General features: G+C 39.5%; 1 protein-coding gene across 1 annotated transcript in view; it reads right to left on the bottom strand.

Moving 5' to 3' along the window:
- The window catches only part of GOLPH3 (golgi phosphoprotein 3), a 52,414-nt gene extending 31,787 nt beyond the window's left edge, over positions 1-20,627 (bottom strand). The window contains 3 exon segments of the mRNA XM_043977183.1: positions 20,076-20,146; positions 20,149-20,281; positions 20,283-20,627. Coding sequence (XP_043833118.1) covers positions 20,076-20,146; positions 20,149-20,281; positions 20,283-20,303 — 225 coding nt within the window. The 5' untranslated portion in view covers positions 20,304-20,627.
- Between the last annotated feature and the right edge of the window lie 1,066 nt (positions 20,628-21,693).

Here is a 21,693-nt window from a genome sequence, read left to right as displayed (position 1 = left end):
TCAGACACAAGGAATGGTCATTAGTGGTTAAATGTCAATTTGAAGGTGTCTAGGGCAATGTTCCAGTAATCTGTACTTGACCCTGTGTTATTTACTAACTTATAATATGAAGTAATGCATAAATAGGTTAATAAAATCTGCAAATGACACAAAGCTAGGATGAATAGTTAACACAATGGATAACAGTCAGGACCCAGTAAGATGAAATTTAATAGAAACCAAAGGAGCAATAATGAAATGACTTCACTATGGACTTATTTTTTTAATTTATGAAATTGTTTTCATATTGCCAATCAATGTATGATTTATTATTAGAGAGACAGTGTGGCATAATATATAGAATAGCTTGAGGGGCAGGAAGACCTGGATTCAATATAGTTTCCAATACATACCAACTGCATGGCAATTTGTTTGAATGTTCTTTTCCTCATTGAGGGGAGGGACTGTTTTTTTGCCCTTTTTTTTAATCTCCAGCACTTAGCAGTGGCTGGCACAAAGTAAGCACTTAATAAAAGCTTTCTGACTCTGCGCAAGTCAGTGTCCTAAGCAACACACTAAGAGAGTTACAGAGAAAATGCTGACCAGGATTTGCTGAGAAAGTTCTCTCACTAGGGAGTTCCCCATGCCAACGAATAACAGGACCGGTCCCAATTCCCCAACTTTATTACCAAAGGCAGAAAGAGAGATTTAAGGGATAAAAAGATAGCTGGGGGGGGGGGGGGGCGCCGCAGCTAGGTGGTACAGTGGATAGAGCATCTGAGTTCAAATCCGGCCTCAGACACTTAACACACACTTACTAGCTGTGTGACCCTGGGCAAGTCACTTAGCCCCACTTGCCTCACTAAAAATAAATAAATGAATGACTCAATGAATGAATAAATAGATAGATAGATAGATAGATAGATAGATAGATAGATAGATAGATAGATAGATAGATAAATAAAAGATAGCTAGGATAAATTACGTCCAAAAATGATCCCAAATTTTATGTTATTCAACAATTCTTACTTTTCTAAAAACAGTGTTTTATCTCTGTGTTTTGTCCCTATTCTTATTAAGAAATTTGTAACCAGATAAAAATTATGTATGGTATTATCACATTTAGCAATGATATTTAAGAAAATCCACAAAGAATAATAACAAAATGAAGTTTAAATAGTATAAATTTCAAATTCTGCACTTAAGTTTGAGAGTTCAGGTAAAAAATACCAGTTACCTAAAAGTAGGAAGTGTCTTGTCTGACTGTTTGTCAATTCAATTCAACAAATATTTATTAATGGTTTACTACAAGCTAATTTCTGAGACTACAAAGATGAAAAGACACCATAATCACAGAAATCTGAATTGGAAGCTATATTTAAGAAAAAATACATTGAAAGATACAGAGTTTCTAGAAGAAGAAAAGTAACAAACCACCATGCTCTACATTAATCAAACAACTAAAATATTATGAGAAGTTTTGAGTATAATTATTTTAGGAGGGATTGTAATGTTTGTCCTTCATTCTCAATGAGGACCATGACATCAGGGTGATGTTATTACTTGCAGTGAATTGGATTTAAGTGAGGGAAGGCTGTATAAGGTCAACAACCTCACTCTCTGCCCTAGAGCCATCTGGGTCCAGTGGCAAGATAGAGTTTGGGATGACTGGAAAGGCCCCAGATACATAAGGCAAGTGGGGTTAAGTGACTTGCCCAGGGTCACATGGCTATTAAGTGTCTGAGATAAAATTTGAACTCAGGTCCTCCCAATTTGTGTCAGTAGTGATAGACTGGAGGCAACTAGGAAAATTATAATCTATAATATGTGAGGACCAACTGAAGGTGTTTATTATATAGAAGAAAAACTTAAAGGAAGTATGTTTGCTGTTTTTTTGTACAGTTTTCAGGGTGGTGTCAGGTGATAGAAAAATCTGGGTTTTTTTTGGTTTTTTTTTTTGCTGGGCAATGGGGGTTAAGTGACTTGCCCAGGGTCACACAGCTAGTAAGTCAAGTGTCTGAGGCCGGATTTGAACTTAGGTCCTCCTGAATCCAAGGCCGGTGCTTTATCCACTGTACCACCTAGCCGCCCCTAGAAAAATCTGTTTTAACAATGAGCAAAGGCTACTCCTATTGAGCATCAAGTGACAAAAACAGCATTCAAACCCAAGTCAGACTACAAATCCAGTGCAACTAGTTCATCTTTATTTTATTCAATTCTGGATCTATATTTTTATCTGTAAGTTCAAGACACATAATCTGTGTGAAAATTTGGCCCTTTGTTTAGTACTGCACAAACAAAACCAATGTAAGTAAATTGTCTTTCTTTTTCTTATTTGAATTGCCAGTGCTTGGTACTGGAATATGGTATGGGCTTGATAAATGTTTGCTGTATTGTATTATGAAACTGGAAGGGGCAGAATTAACTGAGGGGGAAAAATTCTTTATAGCAGGTTTTTCTGAAAAGGTCTCAAATCCAAGATATAGAAAGAAATGATTCAAATATGAGTGGCAGTCATTCCCCAAAAGATAATGGCCCAAAAGATGTGAAAAGGTAGTTCTCAAAAGAAGAAAAAAATCCTTTGGTTCAGCAATACCACCACTAGCCCTCTACCAGAGATCAAAAGGAACCCTTTGTCCAAAAATATTTATAGCAGTTTTTGAAGTAGTGAAGAACTATTAACTAAGAAAGTGCCCATCAATTGGGGAATGCCAGCACAAATTATAGTATGTGAATAGAATAGAATGTTATTGTACTGTAAAAGGAATAGCTTCCAAAAAACCTGGAGAAAATGATATGAAGTGATGAAGAGTAAGTAGAGCCAGAACCAGCAACAACACTGTAAAGAAAAACAACTTTAAATGACTTTGGAACTCTGATCAATGCAATGATAAGTCTTAAGACCAGGTGACAAGATACTTTCTACTGTAAAGAATTAATTGTTATTTGAGGTTTTTATGGCTCTGGCCTGGGGCTCCGCAAACCGCACAGTGCTCCACCCACTGGTTGTAGCCGTTGCCAAGGCTCTGGCACCTCACGTCATCACCACTCGCCAATGCCTACATGGGCCTGGCAAAATTATAATGATTGGAAGTGCCATCTCAGATGCTTACTAGTTGTGTGTCCCTGAAAATCACTTACCCGCTGTATTGTGGGGACCAATTTTTAATTGGGGAGTGCTAGCTAAGCAGCTCGCTGCAATATTGGGGCAAGGAAGGAGACCAGCAGCCTCCCTCAAAACAGAACAAGATTTATTTTAACAAGAACGAACTTTAAAAAAAACAAAACACAAACAGGATCAGTAGGATCAAGGGAAAGGAAATAAAAAATGGGGAAAGGGAAATTATAATACCTGAAAAAATACCACTGCCCAGGAATCAGCTGAAAATCGCAGCAGAACGCCTGGCTTTCCAGCTTCCACCTAGAATGACCAATTCTCCTCCCCCAAACCTAGAAATACCCACACAGCCCCAGCCAATGGGATGGCCGCTCTGATAGTCACATGACTGCACTCATTAGGCTTCCAATCATTATAATTTTTGCCAGGCCCACGTAGGCATCAGCTAGTGATAATGTCGTGAGGTGCCAGAGCCCTGGCAATGGCTACAACCAGTGGGTGGAGCATGTTGCGGTTTGCGGAAGCCCCAGGCCAGTGCTCACCAAGGCATAAAAAGCTCAAATAACAATTAATTCTTTACACTATCCACCCTCCTTCTAGAGGTGACAGCTTAGAATAAAGAACAAGTCATACATTTTTGGAACATGGCCAATGTGGGGATTTGTTTTACTAGACTGTGCAGATTTGTTATTAAGGTTTTAGTTTTCTTTTGTTTACTGTTCAGTGGGAAAGGAGGGATTACAAATACATGCAAAATAGATAAAAAGAAAAAGATGACCTATTTTAAGATTGTTAGTGTATCATCCAGTAGTACTTACTCAATAAGTTAAAAGAAATCTCATGTCAATAGTGTTTTCCAAATAACGTTCAAGAATCCTTCAAACAACTATCATTTCCAAAGTTAATTAATCTACAGAAATGGATTTTATTTTTTTTAAGTTTTGCTGAATATGCTACTTAATTAACATAGGTATATAAAAGTGAGATTCTACTATATTCTAAATTAAGCTGATTAGCAGCAACACACATATGGAGGACGAGGGATAGCATTAATTTAATTCAGTTGTTAGCAGTTTGCCCTGACTCATTTGTAGCAGTAGGATTTTGAAGCAAATTCCCAATGGATATGGTAATAGTTTTATAAAATAACAAGACAAATTCAAAAGTTATTTATGGAAAGCTGATGTTTTTTAGGAGGAAAAATTATGTGACTGTTTAAAAAAAAAACTAAAGTTAGGAACTAAGATCATTCTGCTCCCCTAATTCTCAAAGCAATCCTACCCATTCTTTTTTCAGTCTCCCATATCTGCTTTTTTCTACAAACACAAGTGGTAACTAACTTAATCATCTTTGCTTAAACCAAGGACAACAGTCTCCCTACATCACGCCTCACCCTCTTCCAATCCATTCTACACAGTGCAAGAAACACTTTCCTAAAATTCCAGTTTGATCACATCACTAAACCATTAACAGCTGCAACCAGCTTCCAATATCAATGTAAATTTAGTATAACAAGGCCCTCTTCCCATCATTAATTGTTTAAACAATATTCTCTATAATATAAATTTCAATCCCACAACTATTCCTCCCTAATTATTTTGCAACTTAAAACTTCTGTTCTAATTAATAGTCTGCAAAACTTTTCAGGTACCCAACTCTATTGTCGCCTTATACCTTTCTAGAATGCTCCAGTGATTTCTATGCCAAAACACACTTAAGGGTATCAGAGATTTAGACAGGGAAATAGAGGCCATCCAGTCCAAGCCATTCAATTTACCTGAGTGGGTAAGTGACTTACCAAAGGCTACACAGGTAGGAAACAGCTGGACTGGGATTTGATTCTCTTTCCACTGCACAGGACGTTGCCCCACCCTAACCCTACCATTCCTACAGATCATTCCCTGAAGCATGAATAAAATACACTGATATGATCAGCAATTTACTAGAAAATAAATTTAAAAAAAAAAACATTTTACTGGGGGCAGCTAGGTGGCACAGTGGATAATGCACTGGCCCTGGATTCAGGAGGACCTGAGTTCAAATATGACCTCAGACACTTGACACTTACTAGCTGTGTGACCCTGGACAAAGTCACTAACCCTCATAGCCCCACCCAAAAAGAAAAGCACTTTACAGAAGTAGAACAATAAAAATTCATTTGGAAGAAAAAAAAGAGCCAAATTCTAATGGGGAGTGAGGGACAGTACGAATAAAGGGGGACATTTTTCCAGACTTTGAATTACATTATGAAGCAATAATCATGAAAACTACCTGATACTGATGACAAAATTGAAAGCATAAAACAGTGGAACTAGCTAGAAAGGAAGACTCAAATAAATGAACTCAAGAACACAGCATTCAATAAAGTAGAACACATAAATCACTTGGGGAATAAATCCATATTTGGCAAAATTTGTGGGAAAACTGAAAAGCAGTCTGGGAGAAATTAGATTTAGACTAACATCTTATACCATACATCACAATAAGCTCCAGATGGATATACGACCTAAATATTAAAGAGGGGTGTGTGTGTGTGTGTGTGTGTGTGTGAGAGAGAGAGAGAGAGAGAGAGGAGGAGAGAAGAGAGAGAAGAGAGAGAGAGACGAGAGAGAGAGAGAGAGAGGACTCTTAAACCAAACATGGGATAGAGGCAATAGACAATCACAATATAAAATAGGTAATTGTGATTACATAAAATTTTTTTTTAAAAACCCTTATTTCGCAAATAAATGAGCCATTGGGGGCATATGTGTGTGTGTATACACCATACATATATAAAATATTTCTCTAAGGGTATGATAATGAAATAAATCAGTAGTAGAACTGTAACATCAAAAGTTATTCCCCAACAGATGTCATAAAGGATAACTCCTAAGAACTATAAACTACTTATGAAACAGTGCTCCAGATAATAAGAGAAATATAAATGAAAACGACCAAAGTTTCTCACCTTATAGATTGGCAAAAATTACATATAGGGACTGTCACAAATAGTAGAGTTGTACAAAGACAGAACACTAATACCGTTGTTGGTAAAGCTATGAATTAGGCCCAACCTTCTGGAAGCAATTATTTGAAAGAAATGATTATGATGCCCATCCATAAAGCCTGGACAGAGATCCCTCCACTAGATATAAACCTGAAGAAGTCAATGACAAAAATAAAGGTTCCATACACTCCAAAAATATTTTATACCAACATTTTCTGTAGTAACAAAGAACTGGAAACAAAGCAGATTCCATCAAGTGGTGAAAGGATAAGTTGTAGGGGCAGTAGGTGGTGCAGTGGATAGAGCACCGGCCCTGGAGTCAGGAGTACCTGAGTTCAAATCCGGCCTCCGACACTTAACACTTACTAGCTGTGTGACCCTGGGCAAGTCACTTAACCCAACTGCCTCACTTTAAGGAAAAAAAAAGGATAAGTTGTAGTAGTACATAAAAGAATGGTATACTGCTGAACTGTAAGAAACCATGGACTATGATGAATAAAAGGAGCATGAGAAGCATATGAACTGATACAAAGTGAGTAAGCAGAAGCAAGAAAACAATATATACAATTCCTCTCTTCTTTAATCTTCGACCTCTTCTATCTACTGGTTCTTTCCGTATTCAACCATTCCCAAGCATCCTTCACTAGACAAGACCACTTCTTCAAGCTTTCATCCTTTACGCACCCAAGAGAAGGATGTCTATCCCAGGCATGTGAAGCCTTCCCCCAGGGGAAAGGGCAGATGAGAACAAATTTGTTCCAATAGTGATGAAAGCGCTGAAAGCAGGCACTGTGTACCCCTTAGACACTGAAGACACCAAAGTCATCCTCTGCATCCCAGGCCATCACCAGTAGTCCTGACTTTTGTCTTACCACTGAACTTTGATGACTTGAGAAAAGAGTGAGGCTGATAACTTTTGCAACTCTGCCTCACTTAAATCCATTTCACCACACAAGTCAAGACATCACCCTGTGATATCAGTGGTCCTCTTCAAAACAAAGGAACAACAACAATCCAGGTCACAGGAATTAATAAATGTTTATTGATCAAATGATCACTGAATAACCTCCAACTCAGTAACTGAAAGAACAAAACAATTAAAAGTTAATGTTGATGGGGGCAGCTAGGTGGCACGGTGAATAGAGCACCGGCCCTGGAGTCGGGAGGACCTGAGTTCAAATCCGACCTCAGAAACTTAACACTTACTAGCTGGGCAAGTCATTAACCCAACTGCCTTCACCCAGAAAAAAGTTAATGTTGTAAAATTATATGGCCCACACTTAGCCCCAAACAAGAGATATAAGAGTGTACCTCTCATCTTCTTTGAGGACTGAGTATGAAAACATTGCAAATATTGTCAGACTTTTTAAATGGGGTTGCTTACTTTTTCTGAATTTTTTTCCTCTTTTTTATTCATTATTATAAAGATATATCTCTAGAAAGAAAGAATACAAAAATATACAAAAAAATTGTAATTAAAAAAGACTTTAATAAAACAACAATCCTTGATTAAGAAATTTGAGAAAGTGCAAGTCTTCTTACATACATCTTAGTCACAGCAATTGATTACAGAACTATAGAATCTTAAGATTTGGAAGGACCTTTATAAATTACCTACTTCAACTTCTACCTAAAACACCAATGAGGAAGTGGCAATGTGGTGCTATATGAAAAAAGGACTACCTATGCATAGTCTTGTACAACCTCTAATTTATTATGCAGGGACCAACCCAAAAAAAGGCAGGTACCTCCACCCCACCCACCCAATTCTATGGGTAGAAAGAGTTAGGAAAAAAAACAGTCAAGTATTTGAAGGGATGTAACAAGGAAGAAAAATTAGACTTATTCTGCTTGACCCCATAATTTAGAATTAAGAACAATAGTTAAACTTGCAGAGAGTAGATTTAAATTTATTTAAGGAAAAAGTTCCTAATAATTAGAGCTACCCAAAAGTGAAGTGGAGATAGTGAGTAGCCTCCCCAACTCTTCTCTGAGTGCAATCTCTCCTCTATCTTTTATGAATCTACCAAAATTATTTTCCTATATGCAATATGTTTGAAGGATTCTGCCCTCTATTGCAACCTGTACCTGAATAAGATTTTTCATCTAAGAGGTGAGAAAGGAAACAAAATTTTTAAAGAGCAATGTGGCCAATTTGTTTTACTTAACTATGCTTAATTGTTAAAAGGGGCCCCCACCATTGGAGGGGGGAAGGGATAAGTGAGGAAAAGAGAAGCAGAAATAGTTACTCCCCCCCCCAAAAAAAAAAATAAAGAGGATCATTTGAAGCACTTTTTAAAACTCACAGATAAAAATGGGCAAAGGCAGAGGTAAATAACAAGTAGGAAGCTTTCACTAATAATGATTTGCAGGTTTATATACAATCTTCTTTCTGTTCTACAGAAATGCTAATTTTATTAAGGGTTTAAAATGGGGGAGGAAACCTTCACTTAAGGAATATAATCCCTTCTAATTACCCATGTGGTCGTCCAGACTTGCCTGAAGACCAATAGTGAGGGCAAAACCCACAATATCTAGGGAACTATATTCTACCACTGGATAGCCTTACTTGTTAAAAAGTCTTTCCTTACAGTCAATCAAGAAGGCACCTAGGTGGCGCAGTGGATAAGCACTTGGCCCTGGATCTCAAGGGACATGAGTTCAAATTCGGTCCCAGACACTTGACACTTACTAGCTGTGTAACCCTGGGAAAGTCACTTAACCCTCATTACCCTGCAAAACATGTAAAAACCCAATATATGAGTCAATCAAAATTTGTATTTTTGGAATTTCTATCCTTTAGTAGCCAAACAGAACACGTCTAACGACGACCTTCAATTACCTGAAGGACACTTTCCAGGTCCCTCCCAAGTCTTCTCTAGGTTAAATACACTTATAACGAGCACACGATTCTTTCAATATATGAAAAAACAAATGGATGAAATACGCTTGTGACATGCAATTGGATGGTCAGTCCACTAAATTAGTACTTCTTCCTAAGATAGGAACCGCAGAGAGCACTGACGTAGGTCCAGAACTACAAAGAAGGAAGGAAAACCATATGCTTTATGCTTTGGGGCAGGGCTCTTCTTAAACTTTTTTCCCACTTTCAGACCCCCTTTGAGCCCAACAAATTTTTTACTTGACCCCCAGGTATATAGGTAAGTATATACTGCTGCCAAATTTTTGAGACCCCCACCATTTCAGTTATGAGACCCCATATGGGAAGTTTTGTTTTAGGATTTTTATAATACCAAGAAGCTTCCTGATACAAAAACCCCTCTTTCTTTTTCTTATTGAAAAATCTATAGTTTAAATACTAAGTTCTCCCCAAATCAGTAAAGTTAACCAACATAATAAATGGATGGAACACCCCACATTTATATGGTCACAGAGTCATTAAGGTATATTCTCTTTGTCAGATTTTAGAATCATATAGATTATTTCTCACTTTATAGAGCAGATATCCTGAAGAACTGGATCTCAGAGTTCCTCTGGAATGCTTTAAGTAGAGTCAAAAAGTTTGGATTTTTAGAAAATGTGTTTCTGTAGAGGATTTACCCTGAACTTATTATGTTCCATAAGTTCAGATTTTAGGTAATTTTTTAAACAATACACAATTTTCTATTTTTATTCTAAATCTTATTCAGATGCTCATCATGGAATAGAATATGACTCTGGATTCTCTGAAAGACGATTTCTGCAGAACATACATTGGCAAGTCCTACCAACTAGAAAGACTTTTAGCATGGGCTGTGCAATATATGAGGAGCAATAGATAAATGCACTAGAGAGACGGGTTACAATATGGATCACTGAGGGGCAGCTAGGTGGCGCAGTTGATAGAGCACCGACCTGGACGTTAGGAGGACCTGAGTTCAAATCCAGCCTCAGACACCTAACACTTACTAGATGTGTGACCCTGGGCAAGTCACTCTAACCCCAATTGCCCTCACCCCACCAAAAAAAGGATCAGTGGAAGGCATTTCCAATAAATGAAATCAATCTTTTGAAGAATTAAATAGCTACATTAATTTGTTATATATTCTTATGTCTCCCAATTTTATGGTGCATGTTTATTCATGTCTCCACACTAGAAGTTCATTAAGAGAAAGAACTTTTTATCTATTTCTGCCCTTTCTTAAAATGTGTCTCAAGTCAACAAACATTTATTAAACATCTACTGGATGTAAGATACTGTTTAAGGGCTAGGGATACAAAGAAAGGCAAGAGACAGTTATTGCATAAGGAGCTAACGGTCTAACAGGTGTGCTCTTAGAACAGTGCCTTACAAGTAACAGTCACTCAAAATGGTTTTCAGCTGATTACTCAGAAAAAAGAACCTGTTGGTTGCTACCATCCAAGAAGAGGAAACCCAAAACGAAACAAACATGATATTTTGAACAACTTCTAGCACCTAGCATTGTCAATCAGCATTTATTAAGTCTCTATTACGTTGCCAGGGTAGCCTATGTGGCACAGTAGATAAAGCACTGGCCTGGAGTCACGAGGACCTGAGTTCAAATCTCACCTCAGACACTCACTAGCTGTGTGATCCTGGGAAAGTCACTTAACTCCAATTGCCTTAAACATCAGGGCCATCTCCAGTCATCCTGACTGTATATCTTACACTGGGACCAGATGGCTCTGGAGGAGAGAGTGAGTTTGGTGACCTTGCACAGCCTTCCCTCACTTAAATACAAGTCATTGCCAAGTATGACGACATCTGTCATAATCCTCTTCAAGCATTCTAGGCCTGGGGAACAAACAGTGCAAAGGCAAAGAGACAGGAGATAGGGCTGCCATGTGCGAACGGCAAGAAGGGCAATATATCTGGATCACAAAGTTCAAGCAGGGAGTAATATGTAAAGATGGGAAAGATAAAAACTGGACAAGTTGTGATGAGCTTTAAATGTCAAAGAGAAGAGTTTATGTTTGATTCTAGAATCAGGGAGAGCAGCATCACTTTGGCAGCAGTGCTGTCAGACTCAAATAAAAAGGGAGTCATTGATCTGTACATAATGATCATTGCAGGTTGCATATTGACTTAATTTAAAATGTAATTTTTAGATCTGTGCTTTCATTTCTTTATTTTGTTGAATATTTAACAATTGCGGATCTAATCTAGTTTGGGCTGCCCTCTGGAGTGTTGACAGCCACATATTTGACACTTCTGGTGTAGAAGATAGCAGTGGAGAAAAGACTTGAGGTGGGAAAGATCATTCATTAGAGGTATTATGATCATCTACCTATTATCTTTATGGGGAAGAGTATCTATTAATTGTACCTTTACATAATACAGGTACAAATGACATCATCAGATGCTGCCTAGAGGAGGCAAAAAAGAAGAAAAGAAAAAAGTTTGTATGACTTATTGAATAAATTTTTTAAAGGAGGGAAAGGATAAGGACCTTGATTCTGGTCCATAATTCACAAGAAAGAAACCTATGTTAGTTACCCTATATCCTGGTTACAAACTCACAGAAACAACAGGTCTTGTATCTCATATTCAAATAGATAGCATTTATCTGTTTCAGGACTAAAAAGTCACTTTAATGATCCCAGCACAAAGAATTAAAACAAAAGGTATATTTAAACTATTCTATTCTTGAGATGGTAAACAATGCTCTTCTGTAACTTAATCTGCTGTTAACAACCTCATCCTACAGTTTCTTCCAAGTCTGTTAATTCAATAAATATTTCTTTCTTTTTTTTTTTTTAAGTGAGGCAGTTGGGGTTAAGTGACTTGCCCAGGGTCACACAGCTAGTGAGTGTTAAGTGTCTGAGGCTGGATTTGAACTCAGGTACTCCTGACTCCAGGGCCGGTGCTTTATCCACTGCGCCACCTAGCCGCCCCTCAATAAATATTTCTTAAGCACTTATAACCTGCAAATGCCTTCCTTTTCCTTAGTCCAAAATTTAAAACAAACAATAAGAACAACAAAACCAATCAACAAGAATCAACTTTTATATTAAACACAGCTTAAAATGAATGCACCTACCATGTCCACACTAGGATAGCTTTTTTTCAGACAAAAAAATTTTTTAAGGTATCCATTACAATAGTATTGGATAGGTATTATTAAATGAAAGCTAAATTAGCTTTTTCAGATACCTGAAGTTAAAGTAAACCATAAAGAGATAAATCATTTTAAGGGATTAAAAGATAAATTTTTCCAGTTCAGTTATTTTACTGGGGCTATTTTCCCAATATAATCTCATTTTTGTAACCTTAGCACATCTGTTTAACAATTACCTGTTAGAATAGATTCTAAAATGCTAAGTCCAACACAATTCACACATGTATAATACTAAGAAAACTAACTTGATTAGTGTCTTGTTGAGTATATACCATCATTTTCATCAAATGTTTGCGGGTATTCTAACCCAGATGAGCAAGTGCAGTGCTGTGCACTAAGTTTCTGAAAGCTTCCCATTCCCTTCCTGCTCCACTGTTGCTAACTCAGCTCTCCCTCCAGGTCAGCAACAAACTGTTCACTCATGAGAAGTGCTCTAATCTGTTGATGTTCAGTCTCCTGACAGTTGTCTTGCCTTGGAGCCCCTGCTCTTGTTGAATGGGAATGTTTAGCTTGAAGAGGATAATAAGTCCAGCACTCTGTGCCACACTTTGTCACTCTCAGATCCTGCCTGTCTCTTTTCTTCACAATGACATTGTCTATTAAATGGCAGTGCTTGCTGTGAGGGTATACTTACAACATTTTGTTGCTTTTAGGTAAACAGAGGATAGTGTTGGTGATGAGATGGTCATAAGCCTTCAGTGGTAAGTGACTGTTGCTGTTGCTGTTTCCTACTCCACTCATCCCAAGGACTCCCTGTCACCTCTGATAGTCTGTGCCTACTATGGTTTTAAAGTCACCCAGAATTACAAGCTTGTTCTCAATATAATTTCATTTTTGTATCCTTAGCACATCTATTTAACCATTACCCGCTACAACAGATTATGGAATGCGAAGTCCAACACAACTTACATGTGTATAAACTAAGCCAAGTAATAGTGTCTTGTTCAGTATAAGAGAAATGCAAGTCGAAACAACTCTGAAAAATAAAAAATAAAAAGGGGGGGGGGGAACCAACTCTGAGGATTCACCTCTAACTTAGCAAATTGACAGAGATACCCAAAAATGGGAAATCAATGTTGGAGGTCTGGTAGAAAGACAGGCACAGCATTGCACTGACACAATCATTATGGAAAGCATTATGCCAAAAAACTGATTTAAAATGTCTCTTATCTTTTGACCCAGAGATTCCAATGCTAGGCATATACCCTAAAAAGGTCAATGATAAAAAGACCATATATACTAATGTTTTGTGGTAGCAAAGAACTAAAAATTAAATAGATTGATTGGGAAATGGCCAGACTAACCAGTACATAAAAATGTTAATATCACTATGCTATAAGAAACAGCAAATAACAAAACAATGATAGTGAAGCATGATTTTTATGAACTGATACATACTGAAATAAGCTGAACCAGAAAAACAATATACACAATGATGACAAGGTAAATGAAAAGAACAACAAAACAATCTAAACTGAATGTTATAAAATCAAAATGATCGGGTGTGGCCCCAAGAGATATGAAAGACTATGTATCATTCTTTTCTGATATATTTATTGATTGGGTTTGCTGAACTTTTCTTTTTCTTTTCTCCCTCTTCTTTTATTTTTTGTTATTAGGGATGGTCCACTAAGAGAGAGTATGAGGAGAGATTCAGGGGGAAATGTAGGTGATATAAAACAAAACAAAAAAAATGATAAAAATCTATTTTAATCTATTTTAAAATCTTAACTTTGGTCTGCAGTTCAAGTATTAACAGTAGGTCTAACTTCACTAGTGCTATATGTCTTACTAAATATGCTCAGTTTCAAGACTAAGGTATAACACATATCTATATTTTCAACTAGGTCAATTGGACATTGCCACCATCCCTTTTTCCCATGGTTTTTGTGCATTTTGAACAGAGATAATAATGTTAGCTCCTACCAAGTTCCTAACTCTTCTAAGTCCAGTCATATGCAACTACCTCTCCATTGCCCTACTAGCGATGACTTTTTTACTTTAAAAAAAAAAACCTAAAACACAGTAGTTCATAAAGTTACCAAAAACTGTGATTTTTTTAAAAAAACTTTAATTCATTATATGTGATGCTTTTAAAAAATAAAATTATCACTTAAAGTTGGATTATTTTTAAGCGGGATATTTAGTTCAACGTATATATGAATCTTAAAAAAAATACAAACTATAACTAAAATCTAATAAGATTAATTCCATAAGCCCCATGAACCTCTACTCACTTTTATTTTTATTTTTAAAATTTTTATTAATGAGGCAATTGGGGTTAAGTTAAGGGTCACATAGCTAGTAAGTGTCAAGTGTTTGAGGTTGGATTTGAACTCAGGTCCTCCTGAATCCAGGGCCTGTGCTCTATCCACTGCACCACCTAGCTGCCCCTCCACCACTCACTTTTTACAGTGACAGCATACATCAAATCTAAATCCCACTTCTGGATTAAAAGGGCAATACCAATACTTTAATAAATGCTTTTCCAAATAACAATTATTCCCATTTTTGGTGTATTATTTTAGTAAGATGATTGGTTAATAAGTCACAATGAAATTTTTTTTTTTGTATTTTTCTTCTTGGAAAAAAACACTGAGGACCAAAAGGTAGTCATCTAGCTAAGTCAGTAGTTTCCAAAGATAAAATGATATATTTGCAAAGCCCTTAGCACAGTGCTTGACATATAAAAGGTACTATATAAATGCCTATCACCTCCCCCTTTCCTTTCTAAGTGGGAACCAGGATCCTGAGACGGTCATGGTCTGCCCCAAGACATATGTGACCTAGTGGTCAGATGACCTTTATTGTGTTAGTCAATTGTCTCCAATACAACTGTTAACTATCCTTATTTCCTAATATTCCCCCAACTGCACACCTTCTGGCAAAACCAGGTAATGAGTGGCCTCCTCAGGGCAATTATAATTCTGAGGCAGCAAAGTATTCTAGTCTAGTGGATAAGACACAGCACTTGGAATGAGGAAGACCTGGATTCAAAATCTGCCTCAAACTCTTACTAGAACAGGGTGACTGGAGGTATGTCATGTAACCTCTCAGTACCTCAATCTCTCTATCTGTAAAATGGAACCAAAGGCCTTATATGGTCTCTTCTAGGCCTAAATCTATGTTCTTATGTCCTTAACCTAAATACTACTAGGAATCCACAACAATAACTGCACAGGTCCCACCTAACTACCCATTCCATTTAACCCCATCTTGACATGTTAGGTACTCTGGGAGGCTGGGTCTCTGAACTCTGAAGAAATGAAAGATATTAAGAGCCCTTGATACAAAATCAATAGCTAAACCCTCCTCCATGACTGTGAGGCTGGTTCAGGTCAGGGGTATCAAACTCAAATACAAACTGGGGCCACTAATCTATACAAAAAGGATCCCTGTGGGCTGCATATTGACAATTTTTAAATGTAATGTTACCAATTTTTAAAATTTATTTGGTTAAATATTTCCCAATTACATGTCAATCTGGTTTGGGCTGCACTCAGGAGTGCAGGCCAGGTGTCTGACCCCTCTGGGCTAATTCTTTCCCTAAGAGAAAAAAATGACTCCAAGACTTAATTAGCCAGGGGGCCTAAGGCAGTTCAAGCCACAGAGAAGTATATATAGCTTCCTGGTGGCCTCAGACCTTGTGGGAGAGCATTCCAGATCACCTATAGGCACAAAAAAGTCTGTCCAAAGATTTGGTAGCTGTCCCAACTACAAACTGCCTGGCTGACCAGACTTTCCAGTATGCAGAAGGAGCTAAGTTTACCAGAGCTAAGTGTTGAATCACTGCTGTGTATCCTTTCTATGCAAATATTTCCAAATAATTGTTATTAGTTTTGGAAACAGGAAGTAAAAGTAGGTCTCTTCACAGAAAGACCACTGCTCACTCATCTTTTCTTAAGAGATAGTTTATTATAAACAGTACTTAGCTAGCACAGTACCTAGTACATAGTAGGTACTTAGTGAATACTTACTAAGATACATCAATATGTATACTTAAAATTGCTTTATAGCTATTTAAATACATAAATTTCAACATACAAAATACTGACTTTCCAGTAATTCCCTCTGAGTCTACATTGGATGTCCTTAAATATTTGTTCTCATGCCCTTTTCATTTTATATCGCCAATTAGTAAATACTCTGTTCTTCAACCAAGGCTCCTACTAAAACCATGATGTTTCTCAATAATCTTTGGTTCCAGTCATCCAACCAATTCTGAACCACTCTTACAATAATATCATTCAGTCACATATCTCTCTATCTGTGAGATTGTTAAATGCCTTGCTGAGAGCCAAGTATGTATATGATATTTATGGCAATCTATGAATATTAGTAACTATTTCTAATAGGGGGGAGGGAGATTGATATAAAAAAATAAACTATGCTAACACTCCAAAAATTTAACCTCTTAAAGCAGATGCAAATCTTTCCTCTATTATGACTAGTGTTGAGATCAGCAAGCTTTCTAGATAGTCACAGTTCGGCAAAGTGGAATAATGGAAAGATACTGGATACTGTGTCTATTTTCTTTACTGAAGAGTTTCAAAGTAACTTCTCATTTCTTTCCTAGATCTTCACCACCACCAATCCCATGATCTTTGGTTCCTGTTCAAAGGCTCTGTTCAAAGGTTCTCCTACTTCTAACCTAATTCACTGGAGATCTCATCAGCTACCATGAGTTCAATTATCATCTTATGCAGACGATTGAATCTAGTTCAATATATCTCTAGTTGGTCCCGAGCTCCAACTTTTGTCATCAACTGTGTATTGAATTGCTGTTGTTTGTCCTCATTCTCAAGAGGACCATGACAGATGCCATGACTTGCACTGAATTGGATTTAAGTGAGGCAGGGCCATGAAAAGACACTTCAGTTTCTCCTCCGGAATCATCTGGGTCCAGTGGCAAGATGGTATCAGGATGACTGTAGATGGCCCCACGTCACAAAGCTAGTATCTGAGGTGAGATTTGAACTCCGGTCCTCCCAACTTCAGGGTTAGTGTTCTATCCACTGTGTCATCTAGCTGCCCCTGTCCACTGAATAGCTCCAAACTGGATGGCTTGTAATCATCTCCAAAACTGAACTCATCATCCCTGTAAACCCTGTCATCTTCTGAATTTCTCTGTTGTTGTCAATGAATCCTCCTGATGCCCCAGGTTTCACAACTTCAAGTGTCATCCTAAACTCCCTCACTCTAACTCACCCCACAATATCAATCAGTTGTCAAATTTTGTCCTTCATCTATCTTATACATCCACCATTTTGCCCTCACATAATTCAAACCCTAATTCAGGCCTTCATCATCTCTGCTTGCTGAGCCTTAGCTCACAGAAAATGGGGGGTGGGGGGAGGGGGGGATATGTCTCCTAATATTTTGTCACCTCTGACAATAGCCTCCTAATAACTGGAATTCCTGCCTCAAGTTTCCTCCCCACTTCAAACTATCCTCCATTCAAAGCCAAGTAATTTTACTCAAGTGTAGTTCTAACCATGTCACCCCTACTGAATGAACTCCAATGGGTCCCTTCTTACCTACAAGATCCAATTATAGAATCCTGATTGGCATTTTAAAGCTCTTTACAACCTGATCCCATTCCTACCTTTCCAGTCTTCTCACACACTCTACACTTCCTATATACTTTAGGAACTAGTCATACGGACCTACTACTTACTGTTGCTAACAGTGGCCCATTCCTAATCTCCAGCCACAGTCTCCATGTGTTCTCCCCACCTCTCCTCTGCTTAAGAATCCCTGGCTTTCCGGGGCGGCTAGGGTGGCGCAGTGGATAAAGCACCGGCCCTGGATTCAGGAGTTCCTGAGTTCAAATCCGGCCTCAGACACTTGACACTTACTAGCTGTGTGACCCTGGGCAAGTCACTTAAACCCCATTGCCCCATAAAAATAAGGAACAGAAGAAAGAAAGAAAAGAAAGAAGAAGAAAGAAAGAAGAAAGAAAGAAAGAAAGAAAGAAAGAACGAAGAAAAAAAAAAGAATTCCTGGCTTTCTTCAAGACTCAGTTTGAATGCCATTTGCCCAGAAATTCTATCCTTGGTCTCCTCTCCCCCGCTCCTCCCCAAGCTTGAGCTTTCCCTTAAAATCATATGTGTGTATTTCCTCAACACATGTATTGTAGTGTTTCCTCAGCATGTAAGTATGTATGTTTCCCCATCAATCAGAATTAAAGCTCCTTGAGGACAAAACTGGTTTTGCCTTTCTAGGTATCCCCAAGTGCTTAATTGGCATAATATGCTTTTAAATGGCTTAAATGGTATTTAATTTAAACAATTTTTGAACAATACTGGAATTATTCCTTTGACATTCTAAAACAAATAAAGAATAGGCATTACAGATTTATACTGAGAAGCTGAGAAAACACTGAATTTAACTTGGTCAATACACTAAAGCTAAGCAAGTGATTAGGAGGCACTGCAATACTCTAAGACCCAAATGCTCTATAGTTAAAATTAATTTTTTTTAATCCCCAAACACCAGTATTCTAAAAGAATAACAACCTTTAGCAATGAAAACTGAAAACCTAACACAGGATATTACCCTAACTGGGATCACGAAAGGTTAAATTAGGACAGAAAAACTAAATGTTCACAGTACAGAAATTCTATGCCCAATAAAATTTACTGGCTCTTCTTTTGAGTTTGTTCCTCAATACAACCAGGCCTGTAGTTAGTGTGTTGAGTTAAAATAAGCCTACACTAGTAGACTGAGATGTAGCACTGCTCCGTAGTTAATATGCCGAGTTAAAATTAAGCCTTCGCTAGATTGAAATGACGCACTGCCCTGACAAGATTATATATGTCTATTTACCTCTCCTCTTGACCAAAATGTCATCAGCAATACAGGTTATTTTCTTAAAAAAAAAAGTTCAATTCATATAGAAAAATACAGAAGCCTGTTATTACATACTGTTCTGGTACATTTTTACCTTTAAAGCCTTACATCAGAACATCACAATCCTGCAACAACACCTCTAAAAAGCATTTGTTTTTAATATAGCCCTTATTTTTTAGTCTTTTAACTTCTCAAACTATTTTACTACAAGAACAAATTATTCTCACAATAAACTCTCCTATAAGAAAATACAAAAGAAAACCTACATAAGTATTGTGATTAAAAAGTCGCCTGGATTCTTACTATCTCTTCCGCCCATTGATAAAAATAATAAATCAGGTTTGTATGGAAGATACAGAAAACTTCCTGGAGGAGCTTTAACCAACTGTCACAAAATACAAGACTTGGGGGGGGGGTGTGGGTGAAAATTGCAAAAGAACTGATACTTTTAAACGGCAACAGAAATTGCTTCTTGATTTCTTACATATAGACCTTCCATAAAAACCTTTTATCTGACCTTTGAAACCTCCATACTTTTTCTATCCTTTTTTTTAAGTGTTGTTTTTTTCTTCTTCCCATAACTGGATCTGCGGCTGATTTTAAACCTCTGGGTTTGGAGGCGGCTGAGCTAACAGGATTGTTCAGAGATGAGTTTGGGGCTGGCTGGGCTAACTACCAGGACCATTTCAGGTAAAGGGCGATCTCAAATGTACAATGGCTACAACCGAAGATGCCGAGTGATGCTGGGGAACGGGCATTATTAAGCAGGATTCTAGGGCTGTGTTTACTTAAGGAACATAAAGAAATGTTGAGCCATATGTTCGAGCCTGGCTTCGCTGGCCATCGAATCTCTCGGCCATCGGGTGCCGGGAGCACAGAAGGGGGGCCGGCCGTCCCCACGGCTCCGCACCCCACACCTCCTGACCCCGCTCACCTCTCAGCCCCTCCCGCAGACAGGTGAGGGGCAGCCGCCACCCCCGGGCCGGACGGCCGGCACTCGAGGCTGGGGACCGGGACGCGTCCGCGGGGCCGCCCTCCCTCCGCGCCGGGCCGGTACCTCTCGATCTTTCAGGCCCAGCAGCAGCACTTCCTCCATCAGGGTGAGCCGGGTTTCCTTGGAGTCTCCTTGTCGTCGTCGTCCTGCTCGTCCCTGCGGCTCTGCTCGTCGTCGTCGCCGACACCGCCCCCTCCGCCGCCGGCCGCCCGCTCCTTGTCGGCGGCGCTGCGCGAGGCTTCGGTGCGGCGCTGCACCAGGCCCGAGCTGCCGCTGGGTCAGCGAGGTCATGGCTGCGGCCCGGGCCGCGGAGGTCCGAGGCAGCGGCGGGGCGCGCGGCAGGACGCGGCGCGAGCGCGGGACGCTCGCCTTCGCTCTCCGCTAGCCCGCGAGGGCCCACACGGGCTCCGCTTCAAGCGCTGGGGCGACGTCGTCAGCGCCCGGCGCCCGGCGGGAGTCATGGGGGACGGGCCCTCGGGGCAGCTTGCTCGGCAGCCGGGGAGAGGCCGGCGCGCGGGCAGGGAAAGGGCTCCTGCTCGCGGGGGGCGGTGGCGGTGACGGGCGGGCTGAGGTGGAAGCGGCGGCGGCGACTTTCCTCCAATATGGCGGCCGCTGGCCTGATGTCACCGGAGGATGTGGCCAGAGTCCGCCGGGGCGGGGGGAGGGACCGGAGAAGCTGAAAAGGGACGGGGTGGGGGTGGGGAAAGAGAGGCGGGGAGAGCCCCGGGAGAGGGCGGGCGGGGGTCGGCCGGCTCTATGCCCGCCCTCCCGCCTCGCACTCCCTGACTCCTCCGTCGGCCCTCGGAGCCGCCTCCCTCATCTCGTGACTGCCGCCTTGGCCCTCCTGCGGGCTCCAGCCGAGCTTCCCCCCTCCAGGCATGCGCTGGAAAGGGACTTGGGCTTTCCGAGAACAGCCCCGAGAAAAAATCCAGCCCGCGCCCCTCCCCCGTGGGCACTTCCTTGGAGAAGAGCTGGGGACGTGGAGGGGGAGAGGCTGGGAGTCTCTTCCGAGACGCCTCAGAAGTTTTAAGCGGTGTAGTCTAGGGAAAGTCAGTGAACCTCCACAGGCTCAGTTTCCCTAATCTGTAAAATGAAGGGGTTGGACTAGATGGCTTCAGAGATCTAGATCTACGATCTTGTAATTTGTCCAGTGAAGTCATGGCTCTTCTGCTAAGATTTAAAAAAAAAAAAGGCTTGGGGCAGGTTCAGTCCCAGAGAACTCAGCAGGATGTGTATAGTCTGATGGTCAAATAAATACAAGAACTTCTGCCGGAGTTTACTAGCTTGTGACATGTGGCTGCACAAACCCAACAGTATTTTCTAAAAGTAAATTATATAAATCGTTTTTAAATGAATTTTCTTGTAATTAGAGAAAAGAAACAGGTTCTGATTTCATACCTATTAGACGGGAAAAAGTTGACCAGAAAAGGAAAGTGACAACTATTATAAGGGCTGCAGGAAAGCAGGCAGGTTAATGTATGAAGAGGTGTGAATTAGTCCAGCCTTTCTGGAAAATAATTTGAAACTATACCCAAAATGTTACTAAAGCGTTCTTACTCTTTTGACCCACTATTGTATACTAGGTCTATACTTCCAAAGAGAGGAAGAGAAAAAAGGGAAACGGAATGCATATATACAAAAATATTTGTAGCAATTCTTTTTTGCAGTAGCATACAGCTAA

This window comes from Dromiciops gliroides, chromosome 1 (genome assembly GCF_019393635.1).
Source record: "Dromiciops gliroides isolate mDroGli1 chromosome 1, mDroGli1.pri, whole genome shotgun sequence".
Taxonomy (NCBI): Eukaryota; Metazoa; Chordata; class Mammalia; order Microbiotheria; family Microbiotheriidae; genus Dromiciops; species Dromiciops gliroides.
This window is presented reverse-complemented; position numbering and strand designations above follow the sequence as displayed.